Raw genomic sequence first — 16,261 nt, 5'->3', positions numbered from 1 at the left:
AAAAAGGCGTCAACTGGAAACGAAAAAGAGAAAAGGGAAGAGAAAATGGATTTTAAAATCAAATTTTTAGCACAACTCGAAACCCAATTTCAAGCCTAATTTCAAATGTAATTCCAAGCCTAATCACAAGCCCAATTTAAATCCAATTTCAATTCCAATTTTAAGTTTAATTTCGAGCTTAGTTTCAAATCCATTTTAAGTTCAATTGCAAATTAAAACTTCCAACGCTCTTTCAAGTCCGATTTCAAGTCTAATATTAAGTGAACTTCCAGTCCAAGTAACTCCGCATTTAAATCCAGCTACAAATCCAACCTTGAGTTTAACTTCCTGCTCAATTTGAAATGAAGCTTCAAGTCAAGTTCAAGTCTAGCTCAATGCCTGTTTTAACTTCGTTTTCAAGTTCTATTTATACTCTAATTGTTAGTCCAGTTCCAAGTCTAATTTCAAATCCAACTTAAACCTTGGTTTTAAATCTAATTACACCCGAAACATCGGAATTTTCAGATTAACCGGCCGGAATTTTAGTGTTAAGTAAGGCCATTACAAACATTTTATAAAGCTTTTGTCCTTCCAATGGTGGATGACAAACTGAAGGGGGAGGAAGGGGGATGGATTTACTAGCGTGCCTAGGCTGGGGCGCATTGACTTGATTTTTGATTTTATTTTTAAATTTTGATTTTTTAAATTTTAAATTTTTATTTTTCCCAAATTTTTTTTGGGAAGCTTAATCTTTGATTTCGAACTTTCGCCTTTTGAGTTTTTACTTTTAAGTAAAATTTTGTCGATATTATTGATTTTTTGTCTTGAATTATGACTTCTCACTTTTGATTTTTGGCCATTAGCTTTCAAACTTCGGCACTAACTATTACCTATAAACTTTTAATGTTGGATCTCGATCGCCGACTCTTTGTTGCAACTTTTGTTTTTTTTTATTTTGAATTTTGTTTATTTTAAAATCCATTTTGAAATCTAAATTCTAGTTCAATTTCAAGTCCATTTTCAAAATAAACAAAGTTTTAACGCGAATTCAAAAGCAATTTCATGCCAAATTTATGTATAATGTCAACTCCAATTTTATAACCAGTTTACAATTTAACTTCAAGTTCAGTGATGAACCCAGGCTGGGTCCTCTACCCTATTTTCTCAATAATAGGGTATGATGCTGCTCTGTCGTAATTGCCTATTCCCGTCTTATTCTACACAAATAACACAAAATATCAGTGTTTTGTATGACACACAATGCAAAATTAGTTATTCTCTAATATTTTAGTTTGTTGACTATCATACGCGTTCAATCAAAGTGAGCTGCGATCTATTTACTTTTTTTTACTAAAGAATTCCTACCAGCCAAGCTTCCTACGTTTTTTCGTGCGACGAAGAAGAAAATGTCGACTAATCGTTTCAATTTCCGTCATTCATAAAATGAAAATAACTCACGCAACGCATTGTCGTTATTCTACAGCTAGGAAAACTTGCCTGACCTGCAGAAATTTTGCAGAACAACATATGTCATGCCGTCCTACACAAATACATGCGCGCTAGCTTCGTAAACATTGTTGTGATTTTTACTTCGGACGATGAAAAATTTTGATGGACGAATTTTAAAACGGTACGACGAATTTAAGAAATAAAGTCAGTTGCGTAATTTCAATAAAATGCTTTAATAATCGCTTTTTAATGAATTCAAAGTGCACGGATCGGAAGGTAAGTGTGTTTGTGTCAAATCAGCACAGGAACTTTTGGAGTATTCATCAATTCTATCCAAGAAATGATGAAAATTAGAGTGGCTTTAGTTACTACGACGGGAATTAGAAATAAACCCTATTCAATGTTAGTTACATACTCGCAACCGAACCCGAAGCACCATCATGCAAGATAAATGCGGCTAAATGAAGCAAAAAGAGTGAACTTTCTTTTGATTAGTTTTTAATGTGATACAGTGTAGAGAGTAGCGTAATTTAGTTGACATCGTATCAGATAGTATCAGATATTTACCAGCCACTAAACGAAAATAACTCTTATAAATTGAAAGTCGCATTCAACTCATCAACGAGCGTCATATTCAAAAAAAAATAGCAACCATTCAGCGTTGATTTCAATAATGTTAAAAATGCATCTGGTTATTGTTAATAAACCAAGGACCTCTTAAGTGTCCACGTTTTCCTATCCATCATCGTTTTGCCAAAGTGCGTATACTTTCTCGTTTCACACGAATCCGAACAACTAAACAGGCAAAATTATGTAGGAGAGAACCGAGTCTTCGGCACCGACTTTCTGTCAGATGTGCCAATGTCTATTTAGCGTCGGCCCTTCGTACTTTCGACTGACAGAAACTGCTCGTTAAGACGGTGGTGATAGCTAATCTTTGCACCGACCGTCTATGTCATCGGCCCAAGAGCATTTCATTTCGTTTTCTTCACGCCAACATGGGGGAAAATAAGCTTATAACTAAATAAGCAAGTAGAAAAATGAATAGACAAAACAGTAAAAGGTCGTGTTTCTTCGATGGAATAAATTGGCATAACACGAATTGATAAACTAGTTTGTGCAGACAGCCGGCTAGTTACTCCAGCAGCGTTTCCAGATCTTTTAATACGGTTCCCTTTTTAGTAGTGGAACAAACCAGTTTATTGTGTGGTGGCTTCCAGCAAATGTGGCAGCACTGCTTTTTTGCAGGGCTATTGCCTGAATGAGCCCTTAGCTGAGAAGTACACACGCTGAATCGAGATGTGAATCAACAGGTAATGAAATAGGCAGGATCAAAGCCGTAGTTAAACCAGCACCGAGTTAATCTGTCTGCGCACATGACGGCAATTGAAAAGCCCTTCACCGATCTCCGTTATGCGGTAACACATTTCCTCCGACCGGGTACCGAAAGGAAAAGTGAATTTCGTAATGTCCAGGGAACCCCCCTTATGCTAAACGATTAGGAAGCCTCTCGATCACGTTTATGAATAATGAAAGCCGTATAATGGTCGGTGATAGAAGGTGATGCACTTACAGGTTGCTTCCAGCGGCCATGAAGTGGAAACCGGAGATGGAGACAAGTGATGTAATGCAGCGTGAAGCGTGCTTGCCGTGCGGTGGGTACTTTTCTTGGACAAGGCCATCAGCCGTGCCGTTGAAGGTAGCTCGATAAATCATTATGATGATCATGCAAATGATCGTGCGAAGTGATCAAGTGCCTCCGAATGGAATAATTATGACAAGCAGCTGCACTAGTCATCAGTAATCGGCAGGAGGAAATAAGGAAGTCATAATAAGACAACCCCCATTTCTGTTTTCCAAGTGAAAGTGTGCGCATGACCCAAACAAATATTAAATAAGTAATCAGTTTTACGATTATATCTAAGTACGATGTAATTAAATGTTAAGCAAACAAGCCCCCGTGGCAGTTTTGTACGGAAAAAGCTTATCGTGCATGTCGGCTGTAAAATGATTACCTCCGGAATACCTATCATGTCTTACACTTCGTTGCATCAAATTGAACCATTAATTCAACCTGCTCGCTCCCGGCCGATTTGCTAGCATAAACATTACATTTGCACTATTACCACAAACTAGGTACCATCGTTAATAAATTAAGCACCTCCCGGGGTTCGCTTCGGATGCTGATAACTGTTTTTCCCGTTTTGTACCTTCACCTTCTCTCGCCCACTCACACAAAAAGTTGCCCTTTCATGATTATGTTTCACAGGTTATACCTATGCGTGTTTCCAGAATAAATTTAGCATGTAGTACACGATTAATGGTATTCAATTTTGATCAAATTTAACCATAAAGTTTTGCCTCCTATTTCAGATTGCGGAATTCGCACGTCCCGTAGGCAGCCGCGAAGCAGCACCAGCTGGAACAGTTACTATAGCCGACCGGATCCGTCCCGAACGAGCACTCAGCAGACCACCTCACCCCGTCCGGAAGACCTGGAAGGCGGCGAAACAACGGACAGCCCGAGCCGGAATCCGAAAATTATGCACGGCGTTCCGACCCTTGAGGGACAATACCCGTGGCAGGTATCGCTGGAGCTAATGCACCCGTCGTACGGTTTCATCGGCCACTGGTGCGGTGGGGTGTTGATCGACCGGAATTGGGTCCTTTCGGCGGCGCACTGCATTCACAAGTGGGTGGTAGCGAATGAATGTTCCAGGCGCGGCATTGCGATAGTCAGGAGGGTGTTTATTTTTATTTTTTGTTTATTCTAGCGATCTGTTCAATTTGCCTTTGCCAGCACTGTGGACCGTAGTGCTGGGCGAATACGACAGGGGTCACGAGTCCGGCTACGAACAACGCATTCCGGTCGATAAGATCATCCTGCATGAGAAGTACCACAATTTTAAGCACGATCTCGGTACGTTTAGGGGATATTTGATTGAATTCATTTTGACCTGTTTTTTGATACACTTACTTTCAAATGATTTATTTAGCCTTTTTCTCTGAAATGCCAATTGCCACTAGTTTTAATCTCCGCCGGTTTGTGGTTAACGTTGAGGCTTTCACTCTCGAAAATTGTTGAACGTTTGGTCCTTTAGAAAGCAAAACATTAAGGGAACGAAAAGAAGTCCAAATCTAGAAGAAAAGTCAACGAAGAGACGAAAATGCAATGAAAAAGTGATGAGAAGATAGCGAAAACACGATGAAAAGTTGACAGATAACGAAAAACGACTAAAATACGACGGAAACAACATGAAAATTCGGTGCAAAGCCGCCAAAACAGCGAAAACAAAGACCAAAACATGTCAAAAAAGGTTTAAAAGCGTCAAAAAAGCGACTTGTTGTCTTAAGAACAAACCGAATGACGAAAAATTGACAAAAAGTGACGAAGAGTCAACAAAAAAACGACGAAACGACAAAAAAAAAACGATGAAAAGACGATTAAATAACGACGAAAAGAAGCCATAACAGCGACAATAATAGATATATTTACATACGACAAAGTAAACAAAAAAATCGACAAAAAGACGTTCAAAAATGTCAAAAAGGCGTCAGAACAGAAAACACGGTGAAAACGGCAAAATCCGATAAAAAGCGACAAAAAATACTAAATGCAGACTTCAAAAAACGACGAATATACGTTAAAATGGTGGTAAAAAGACAACGGAAAGACGACAAAAATATAGCAGGGAGATGACTAAAAGACGGCAAAAAACTATAGAAGACAACAATAATATCAAGATTGAAAATTAGAAAAAATAGGACTGAAAAGGTAGAAAAACGCAACAGTGAAACAGAAAATATGGAACAGCAAAACGAAAAAAACATCACTCTTTTTACGCGATAATCAAAAATTGAAATTTGAAATTTTGAGCCATCAGAAATCAGAACAATAAGGCCAATACAAATATTTTTTAAAGTTTTTGGCCTTCCGATGCTGGGCAACTGAAGGGGATGGGGGCGGGGCGAAAAATAAACAGATTTTTTTAATCACGCAAAAAAATTAAAATGTTTTTTTTTTAGAATTTTTACTTGAAGTTTAATCGTGAAACCCGAATCTATTCTTGCTTTTCATATATACGATATTATTTTCCATGCAAAAATCTTCCGAAATAGAATCCAAATAAAAAAAATTTCTGCCTATTTTTGGAAATTACATTATTTTATTTTACTTTAGTTTCGTGCTAGAAGCGTTAACACTCTGTACACTCTTTTTTCGAGTTCTTTAGGCTGTAAAACCCATAGGTGACCGATTTTATACAAAATTTTTTTACTCAAATTTAACAATTTTTTTGCCCCCCGATTTTTGAAGACAATTTCGAAGGGCGGGGGGACAAAAACTTTAAAAATAATTTAAAATGGCCTAAGGCGACAAAAAGCAGCCGAAAATACGTAGAAAAGACAACGAAGTGACGCCTTGAAGACGACGAAAATGCGATAAAAAAATGTAAAAAAATGAGAAGATGTCGAAAATGAAATGTTGACAAAAAGACAACGAAAAACGATAAAAACAAAAGGGCGACAAAACAAGCTAAAAATGACAATGAAAGAACGACTAAAGACAATGAAAAGGCAACATCTTCGTTTAGGGGCGAACCAACTACCGGTTCGAAGCCCAATTAAAAAAGTAAATAAATAACATTTTTGTTGTTTTGAGAATAAACGCGATGACGAAAAATAACAAAAAAGCGACGAAGAGACAACAAAAAAAAATAGTGAAACGACGACCAAAGACGGCGAAAAGATGACAAAAACGATGAAAAGGCAATGACGACTAAAAGACGCCAGAACAGCAACAAAACAGTGCACAAAAATGGCACAACGCAAGAACAAAAATTTAACAGAGAGATGACAAAAAGACTACGAATACATACGAAGAAAGATGACAAAGAGACAACAAAAACAACAAAACAGCCACAAAAACCACGACTAAACACGACAAAGAAAACAAAAATTCGACAAAAAGAAGTTCAGAAGTGCCAAAAAGTTGTCGAACAAAAAAAAAAGATGAAAACGGAAAAAACCGATGAAAAAGGGACAAAAAATGCCAAATGCAGACATCACGAAACGACGAACATACGACGAAAATACATTGAAATGCTGATAAAAAGACCATGAAAGCGCAACAAAAATCTGGCTGAGGAAAAACGAAAAGACAGCGAAATGGTATCGAAAAGGCAACAATTAGACGAATTAGGTGGCGAAAATATAACAAAAAAAAAAGCGGTAAAACGGGGACAAAAGCAATTGAAAAACTTTGAAAAGGCAACAAAATACGCAAAAACCCGACGAAAAATGCAAAAATGGAGTCAAAAAATGACGAATGGACTATGGAAATGTGATGTAAAGATGGCAAAACAACGATGAAATGATGACAAAAATAGGACGGAGAGCTAACAAAAAGGCGGTTAAAACGCGACGAAAAAAACAACAGAAAACATTACAAAAAGGCAACATAAGAGCGATGAAAGGGCAGCAAATAGATGAAAATGGAAAACGACAAACAGACAGTAAAAAGACCACTTTTTGTTATCTTGATAACAAATAGGACGACAATAAAATTGCAATAAAACAAAAAAAAAAACACAAAAACAGTGAGACGAGGGCAGAAGATAACGAAATATGACAAACAAAAAAACGAAGAAAAGACGGCAAAAAGATGCCAAAACAGCAATGAAAATAACGACAAAAGCGTCAAAAGGCCGTTAGAAAATCAACGAAAAATGCTAAACACAGAAGTCAACCAATGACGGGCGGTCAAAAGACGGCGGAAATAATGTTTAAAACTACAAAAAGATGCCAAAATAGCAACAGAAAAAAAACAAAATAAACGATTATGTTGCAGAAAGCCGACAAAATGACGACCAAAAGACGCAAAAAAGCGAGAAAAATGGCAAAAAGCTGTAAAAAACCGGTAAAAACAGAACACACGCCAAAGAAACGACAAAAAAAATTTTAAAAGGCATAAAAAAGACGAAAAACTTTTTGCACAAGACGACAAATATATAGCAGCAAAGAACAACAACAAAGAAAGCAACATTTTGGTTATATTTTTTATGTCCAAAGGGTATAAAGGAGGATAATAGGCCACTGCGACAGTCTTTCTGGTCTTTTGTGGTAGTTTTAGTTGTCTTGATAACAAACAGTATGACGAGAAAAGGTGTCAAAAAGATGACATACAACAAAAAATGATCGAAAGATGGCAAGAAAAACGAAATTGACAAAATGACAATGCCCAAACGAAGGTGCCAAATCAGCAACAAAAATACGATAACTACAGGAAATAACCGTTGAAAAATGCAAAACTGGAGTCAAGAAATGACGAACAGACGACGAAAATGTGATGTAAGGATGGCAAAACAACCATGAAGAGACGACAAAAATACGTAGGCGTAAAGCGGATGAAAATAAAAGACGAAAGACTATAAAAATTTGAAAAGACGATAAAAAGACGCGGCAAAAACACCAAAGAAATGACTTAAAATGAGATGAGATGACAGTAAAACAGTGACAAGAAATGCTAAAACAGACTACAAATGAGAACAAAAAGACACAATTAAGAACAACCAAAGAGCAATAAAAGATAACAAATAACAACTAATTGCTGAAAATAGACAAAACAGGAAAGGTAAAATAGGAAAGAAAATGACGAAAAACGGAATCTAACAAAGAAAGACCGGCGAATAAAAAGGGAAAAGAGGGAGCCAAAAACAGAATAAAAGTAACAAAAAAGAAATCAAAAGGAGACATCCGAATAGAGGAAAAACTTGGGGCGAACCAACCTCCAGTTGAAATCCCCATTAAAAAAAGTTAATTAATTTATTTTATTTTATTTATTTTTTTATAGAGGAAAAACGAAACAGACGAAGATGAAAAATGAGAAGGAAAGGAAATGAAAAAAGTTAGAAAAAACGAAACTGGAATCATAAAATAGAAATAGGCGAGCGAAAAAACTTGCGAGAAAACGAAGAAAACGGAAAAATAAAAAAAAAACCAGCGAAAAGAAAAACGAAGCAAAACGGAAAGAAAAGTGATAGCAAAACCCGAAAAATAACGGTACAGAAATGGAGAATACGGAACGAAAAGTGAAAAAACGTAACTTCAAGAGCAATTTGAATCCAATTTATGTACAATTCAATTTCTACTTTAAGTTCAATCCATTACCAAGGCTAATTTCTAGCCAACTTAACTTCAACTCCAATTTGATGTCCATTCTTTCCAAGTTCAATTTCAAGTCCGATATCAAATCCAATTTTAAGTCCAAGTTATATAGTTACGTTCAATTCTATTTCGAGTTTCAAGTTCAATTATAGATTAGCTAAAAGTGGATACATAAAAAATGTAAAAGAAGAAATGGGAGAATAAAACGGGCATAAAAGGTAAAAAAAGGAAGCGAAAGAAAAGAGAAGAAAAATGAGAGAAAAGAAGAAAAACCGACAAAGACAACGAAGACAAAATGGACAGAAAAGGAGAAAATACGGGATAGAAAAAAAGAAGAAAAGGAAAAGATAACATTTTGGTAGCAGCAGAAATGAGCACAGAAAATGGAGAAAAAAAATTATAGCGGAAGAGAAAAAGGATAAAACGTAAAGAAAAACATAACGTGAGGCAGGGATCAAACAGAACAGACTCCTTTTCTGTAGTTTAAAAGGGAAAAAAGACGAAAAGGGAAAGAAAATTACAAAAAACCGAAACGGATAAGACGAACCACGAGACGAAAAGTGGGATAATAAAAGAAAAGAAACCGAGAAAGAGAAGTCAGGGGAACAAAAAAAATGAAAATGGAGAGAAAACGAGACAAATATAAGAAAGACGATACAGAACAACTAAACCATAACGTGACAGAAAAGGTGGGAAACCGGGAGAAAAAAAGTAGAAAACAAGATAAGAAAATTGACAGAAGAAACAAGGCAAACGGTAAAAATATATCAAACGAGATATAATAGAAGAAAGATAGCACAAAAACGAGAAAATGGAACAGTAAAAGAAAAAATACGAACCAAAAAAAAAGTAAAACAGGAAAGAAAAGACGAAAAACGTTTTCTTCCGTTATCCAAGACCTACGGACAAAGAGAAAAAGCGAACTAAAAACAGAATCAAAATGGAACAGAGGAAAAACGAAAAGGAAAGGAAACAAAAAGAGTTAGAAAAAAGATGGAAATTGGTATAGAAAAAGGGGAAAAAGAAGCGAAAAGACGTAAAACGGGAAAGAAAATAGCCAACAAAAAACAAGTGACAAACAATAGGAAAATCAGGATTGAATATGAGGAAAAATAGAACTGAAAACGAAGAAAAACGGAACAATGAAACAGGAAACACGGGACAGCAAAAAGAAAAACGTTAGAAAACGAGGGAAAACGGAAGGAAAAGGAAGAAAACAGAAGGCATAAACATAAAACGGTACAGTAACACAAAAAAAGGAAAAGGAAGAAAAACAAAACAAAAAGTGAAAAAACTGGACTGGAAAGGAAAACTACAGAACAGAAAAAAGGTAAAGGTCGAGAGTAAAACGAAAACCCTTCTTTATCGACAAACTTCGCCGCAAGCTGTTGGAATGCAGGACAAGTACGTGGCTAGTGCAACAATCCCTCGGTCTCTATCTAGCAGCACCGCCTAGCCGAGATTCGAACATTGGCTTAATTGTTAGACCAGCATCGTACCTCGAAGCTAACTGGGTGTGCCAATTCCAGTTTCAATTATTACTTGTTCAGTTTTGCATCCAAGCCAAATTTGAAGTTTAATTTATTGCCAATTTTAAGTTCAATTTTGAATAAATTTTAACTTTGACTTCAAGTCTAATTTCTAGTACAAACGGAATTCCATGGTTAGGTTCAATTTCAAGTTTAATTTCAAATCTAATTTCATGTCTAACTCAGATCCAGTTTCATGGAAAATTTATGGTACACTTTCAAGTTCGAAGGCAAGTGGAGTTATGAATTCAATGCTTCATCTGAAAGCTTAAGTCGAGTACTATAAACTTGTATGAGTTCGGCTTGTCCCCAACCACCCAAATGAGAGTGCGCAAGCATATATTTTATGCGTTTCGCGTTCGCTAAAGGCTCAATACACGTCCATATTTTGTGTTCGTAGATAGATACATGGTTTCTTCGGCAAAGTTATAGAAAATATAAAGGTAAACAATTTTTCCTAAGAAAATGATATTTTTATCTCTAGTGAGTGCAGAGCTATAGAGCATTTTCTTTGGAAATTCTTGAAAAATAAGTTTATCATATTTAGCGTATGTTGGTTGCATTTTACAAGAGTATATGGTTCTAGGCGTTTATTGAAGGACTCAAAATACACGTTTTTGCAGAAGATTGCAAACCTCTAGGACGTTTCCTTACAAAGTTATCGCTTATTTAAGCTTTATTTTTCCTTAACTTCACGAGCCAAAAGCGATAACTTTGTAAGGAAAGGTTCCTGTAAAATGCAACCAACATAAGCTAAGTATGGAAAACTTATTTTTAAAGAATTTCCAAGGAAAATGCTCTATAACTCGATACGCGACAGAGAAAGAAATGTCATTTCTTTATCAAAGTTGTTTGCCTTTATATTTTCCATAACTTTTCCGAAGAAACCATGTGTCTATCTACGAACACAAAAAAATGGACGAGTATCGAGCCTCTAGCTAACACAAAACACATAAAACGTATGCTTGCCGTACTATTATTTGGGTGGTTGGGAACAAGCGGAACCCGTACAAGTTTATAGTACTCGTACTCTTTTAGCCCATGGGCTCATCAAGCTACGGAAATTTAAAGCTTGAATAGTTGATAACTTAGAATGTATAAGTCCCAGAGATTTGCCGTCTTCTGTCAAAACGTGTGTTTTGAGAGCTTCGGTAATTGCCTAGAACTTTGTATTCTTGTAAAATGCAACTAACAAAAGCTAAGAATGAAAAACTAATTTTTAAAGAAATTTCAAAGAATATGCCCTATAGTTCAGCACTCGATAAAGATAGAAATTTTATTTCTTCAGCAAAGTGGCTTGTTTTTACAATATTTACAATTTTGCCGAAGAAACTATGTCTATATTTCCCCACACAGAAAAGTATTTTTTTTATTTTCATTATAGTAAGTAATGACTAACTTTTGACAGTTTTAGATTAAGTATGTCCCTTCATACGAAAAAAAGTGCTGAAGACCATAAATGACAAAATGAAAGTAAAAGACACTAGGAACAAAGTTCCGTTTTTCGCCCATTTGGACCACTGTGCAGTGCACAATGGGCAAAAACGAGCACGTAATCCCAAGAATTAGAAGCCGCTGGTTTGGAATGTTACAAGATACCTAATACCTAATAGCCTGTTTTAGCCTTTGAGTTAGTTTTAATCGCTTTAATTAGGTTTTACTATGTAGGGTACGGGAGGGTATTCCCATCACGCTACTAATTTCGGCATACATTACCTTTTTTGGCTACACTTTCCCAAATAAAAACTTTGCCGCTATATAACAATACTGAAACGAATGTAGCACTCATAGGCTTTAATGTGTTATAACTATTGTCATAAAAATGTAAGTAGTTTGCTTAATTTTATTCAATAAACATCAAAACCACTGTTTTTCCACTAGCACGTAACCAGGCTGAAAAAACTAGCAGCAATCGCTTACGCGTATCCGCTCTTGATGTTGGTTTGGAAAACACACAATTATGATCACTTTTACTTATTCTAGAAACTAAACAGCTGTGAATATGCTATCACAGAACAATTCTATTTCTTTTTATCACGGAAGAACACAAAAATTCCCCTCTGATATGTAAATATAAATCAATTTTCATTCACTAGCCGTTAGCAGCATTTTGTTTTTAATTCCAGCGTATGGTGCGTTACTTGCACTACTACCAATATATGTGCTGACATATCTGGTATTTGAGTGACAACTGGCGCTAGTGTATATGACCGATTCAGTGATACAGTAGCGCTAGCAGCAAGCTGTTGTCACTGCAAAACTAGTTATCTTCAATGAGCCCGGAATGTAGGCAATAGCGAGGAGTTATTTTTCGGTCTCTCTTTTCTTGTCTCTTTTGATCTGTTTTTGAAAAGCATTTAATTGCCGTGCTAGCTATTTCGGCCTGTCGGATTTAAAAAACACAGACACCACTATAGAAAATGAGCTCAATTTAGCCGCAGCGACTTCATCACTTCTCGCGACTATAACTCAAATTCAGTAGCGTTTTATTAAGACCAAAATACACGCCGATGTTCAGTAAACATTATTCTATCAACTGGTATAAAAATCTTGTCTCGAATAAATATAGTTTCAACGTAGTTCCTGAATATTGTTCAGGCTACCGCTTAATGGGCTGGAAATACCCACCCGTACCCTATTTGGGGGTGAATTGGGACTATTCACACAGTATGGAATGGATGGGATTTAATTTTTCTGATCATTGGACAACGCTTGGAAGCTATTTGAGTTCACTTCACCGGCGGCAAATAAGTTTCTATATTGTTTAATTAGCTTTTATCATGATTTTTAGGGAAAATAGGGCAAAATGGACCACTTTTTACATAGGAATAGGTATCTTGTAACATTCCAAACCAGCGGCTTCTAATTTTTGGTAATACGAGCTTGTTTTTGCCCATTGTGAACTGTCAGAAAGTTCTAGTGCGCAGAGTTTTGAGATTTTTTTCTTCTCTTTTATGAACCGAACCATTTTCTTATGCCAAATACAATACTTTTTCTTGCATTCTTCCTTGAATCAAACATTTTTCTTCAACAACTGGCGAGCGTCAAACAATTCCAGATGGTCCGGTTTCGAAATTCGAATCAGTCGAAAATTCTCGCTTTAACATAATTTATTCTCTTCCATTGCTTCCAGTGCTGCTCAAACTAAACCGACCGGCCAACATGGCGTCCGATTCGCGCGTTAAGAAGATCTGCCTGCCATTCGCCGACATCAAGGTCAACAGTGTGGCGTACGATCCGCGACCGGAGCTGGACCGACTGAACATGAAAGCCACCGGCGGAACGTTGTTCTTCTACGATTACCTCGGGCGACCACCGGATGGTGCGGCAGAAAACGGTCCCAACGATGAGGCTGGAACTGGTGCTGAAAGCGACACAGGATCACCGGCATTTCCGGAACCTTTACCGGAACGGGACGATAACTACCTGCGGCGGTTGCGTCTTCTCGGGGAAAGTCCCAGATGGCCGCGGCGAACCACGGCACGGGTCCTCGTTACCCAATTGGTGCGACAGCAGCTGCAACGAAACAGCACTGTGACCAGCACGAAACGGACCAACCACCGGAGAGGCCGTCGGTTGCAGCACAAAGCTGATTTCGACGATGACGACGATGATGACGATGATGTTAATAGTGAGGATTACAATTACAGCGGCAGGAACCGTCGGCCTGGGGGCAAACAACGTCGACGGAATGATAAGTTCGTTCACGGTGGATTCTACCGAAACGAGCACTACCGGAACGAGTTCGGCGAGGAGGACAACAGCAGCAGCAGCAGCAGCAGTAGTGGTGGTGGAGGTGTAGTCAGTGCCATCCCCGATACCACCCAGTACGTGGACTGCCTGGCAACAGGTTGGGGCAAATCGACAATCGACGATGAATTAACTGACATCCTGCTGCAGACGAAGGCCCCCATCCAGAATAGTAAAAAGTATTGCTTTTGTACATTTTTTTTCTGCCTCCACTGAAGCTAGAATGTAGAACGGTCTTTTACGGTTATTGGACGGATTTTCCATTCTGGGAATCGAATCGAAAGTCATCTGACGTATGGGTGCTTTTGCGACGATTGCATTCTTTCTTCGACTCGCCGAATGAACATTCATGATGGTTAACGTTTTTTTTTTCTTTTTTTATTTGCACTTCCATTATTGTTTTTGTGTGCTTTTTTCGATCGTCCAGATGTGAGGAAGCGTATGGAGATTTCATCAAGCTACATCGGGGCCATCTGTGCGCGGGCAACGTCGACGGAACAGGCGGCACGTGCGTGGTAACTATGCCCTTTTAAAATTATCCATTTTGCTTCAATTCAGATCAGCTGTGTTCGCAACGAATCAATTTGTAGCAGTACAAAACCACTTTTTTATTGCTTTATCCTTCCACAGGGTGACTCCGGTGGACCGCTGCAGTGCCGAATAACCAAGCATGGTCCATGGATTCTAGTCGGAATAACGTCGTTTGGATCAGGATGTGCCTTCAAAAACTATCCGGATGTCTACACGAAGATATCCTTTTACCGGCAGTGGATAATGGACACAATTCGGGAGAATTGAATAGCATCCACTTCAGCACAGGCAGAGGGCAATTATCGTATCGAACTATACCGCCAATCAGGAACAACTGGTTTTCCCACCGGAAAGACAGGAGAGTAGAGAAAAACAACAAAACGTATATTGTGATATTACTTTTTAGCTGGAGGAAGCGAACCCGGATTGTGGTTGACCGGACAGTTGAACCCTGGAATGGAAACGGTAGCATTCTGGCAGTAATCCCATACAATGACAAGCTGGCCGAATTCAATTTCGCTGGCTCGTTTGGTTTAGACCGCGTAGAGCGAAGAAGAAAAGCCAACATAATACATTGAGCACCCTATGATGATTCCATACAATCAAACCGCAGCAGCTAAGGTGGTTCAGAATTACGAACCGGTAGTAAAGTTTCCCTTTGGTGCGTCAATCTAAGTGCAATCGGTTGCGATTTTGCTCGGCATTATAGCCTTCTAGTTTAGAAAATATCCTTTAGTAATAACAAAATCAGAATGAGTCAACGTTTGTTACCAATAGCCATCGACAGAAGAAACCATCCGTTTCCTCGTGTTGAATATCAATTGATTTACACAGCCCGGGTGCGAAGTCGAAGCGCGACCGATTTCGCCAGGAAAAAAAACGGAGGACGAAAAAACAAAACATTCCTGCCGTTTGGAAGAGAGCTTTCGGGAACATACTGCTAGTTCGGTACCGATTCGAACACCTACTTCTCAATGATTGCCATATAAGTTACATACAAACCGCCCCATCGCCGCGCCGTACGGGCAGCTCCGTTGTTTCCTATCGTTCCCTTCTCGTGGTATGAATTCTTTCGCCGAACGAAACGGCCATCCGCCAGCCGTGGCGTGGCTTGGCGTGGCGTGCGGCAGCGCTTGGGGGAAACCTTTTACTTTTGTTCTGTTTTATCCACCGTTGACAGTTACCATCGTTGTTAGTTAAACCGAATCGTTGTTATATTTGTTTTTATTGCTTGTTCAACCTATCGCCACTCGTTCGAAATCGTTCGTTTGTTAGCTGTAGGACGTAGGTACTAGCTAGTTTAGTAATAAAAATAAAACTGTGGCTGATCCTGCGAGTGAGCAAGGCATGGGAAGCGCGTAGTTCGGTTTTGCAATATAAGATTGTATCGCGTTGAAAGCGGAGGCGAGTATATTGTTCAACTTGTTACCATTTTACGAGAAATTAGCTAAAGAGAATTAGAATAATACGTTTTTAATTGTATACATTTAGTTAGGTTTGTACACTTGTTGACTATGTAGGTTTTTAGAATGTTGTTGGTAAGAAATTGTTGTTAAAAATTATGTTTTTACTATATTTTTCCGAAAGTCAACTGATCCACAGACTACCGTTCATCTATATGAAGGTTAGCGTCACATTCTAGGGTGCAGGGCTCTCTTTCCTTTATATATCGTTTATATCGTATAATGAGGGGGTGCAAATTGATGCAGTGTACACAGACCGGAAAGCTGCGTTTGATCGGGTGGATCACGGCATCCTCCTTGCTAGGCTGAAGAAGCTGGGAGTTTCCTCACCGTTCTGCAAGTGGCTACACTCGTACCTGACACACCGTAGGCTGAGTGTGAAGATCGGATCAGAGT

The 16,261-nt window shown here is 38.1% G+C and overlaps 1 protein-coding gene across 1 annotated transcript in view; it reads left to right on the top strand.

Annotated features, from left to right (window-relative positions):
• LOC128737499 (uncharacterized) overlaps window positions 1-14,669 on the top strand; it is a 52,518-nt gene extending 37,849 nt beyond the window's left edge. Inside the window, exons 2-6 of the mRNA XM_053832151.1 lie at window positions 3,802-4,120; window positions 4,203-4,348; window positions 13,255-14,050; window positions 14,299-14,386; window positions 14,502-14,669. Of these exons, the coding sequence (XP_053688126.1) occupies window positions 3,802-4,120; window positions 4,203-4,348; window positions 13,255-14,050; window positions 14,299-14,386; window positions 14,502-14,669 (1,517 nt within the window). The remainder of the gene's footprint in view (window positions 1-3,801; window positions 4,121-4,202; window positions 4,349-13,254; window positions 14,051-14,298; window positions 14,387-14,501) is intronic.
• Window positions 14,670-16,261: the final 1,592 nt, after the last annotated feature.

Source organism: Sabethes cyaneus, chromosome 1 (assembly GCF_943734655.1).
Source record: "Sabethes cyaneus chromosome 1, idSabCyanKW18_F2, whole genome shotgun sequence".
Classification (NCBI taxonomy): domain Eukaryota; kingdom Metazoa; phylum Arthropoda; class Insecta; order Diptera; family Culicidae; genus Sabethes; species Sabethes cyaneus.
This window is presented reverse-complemented; position numbering and strand designations above follow the sequence as displayed.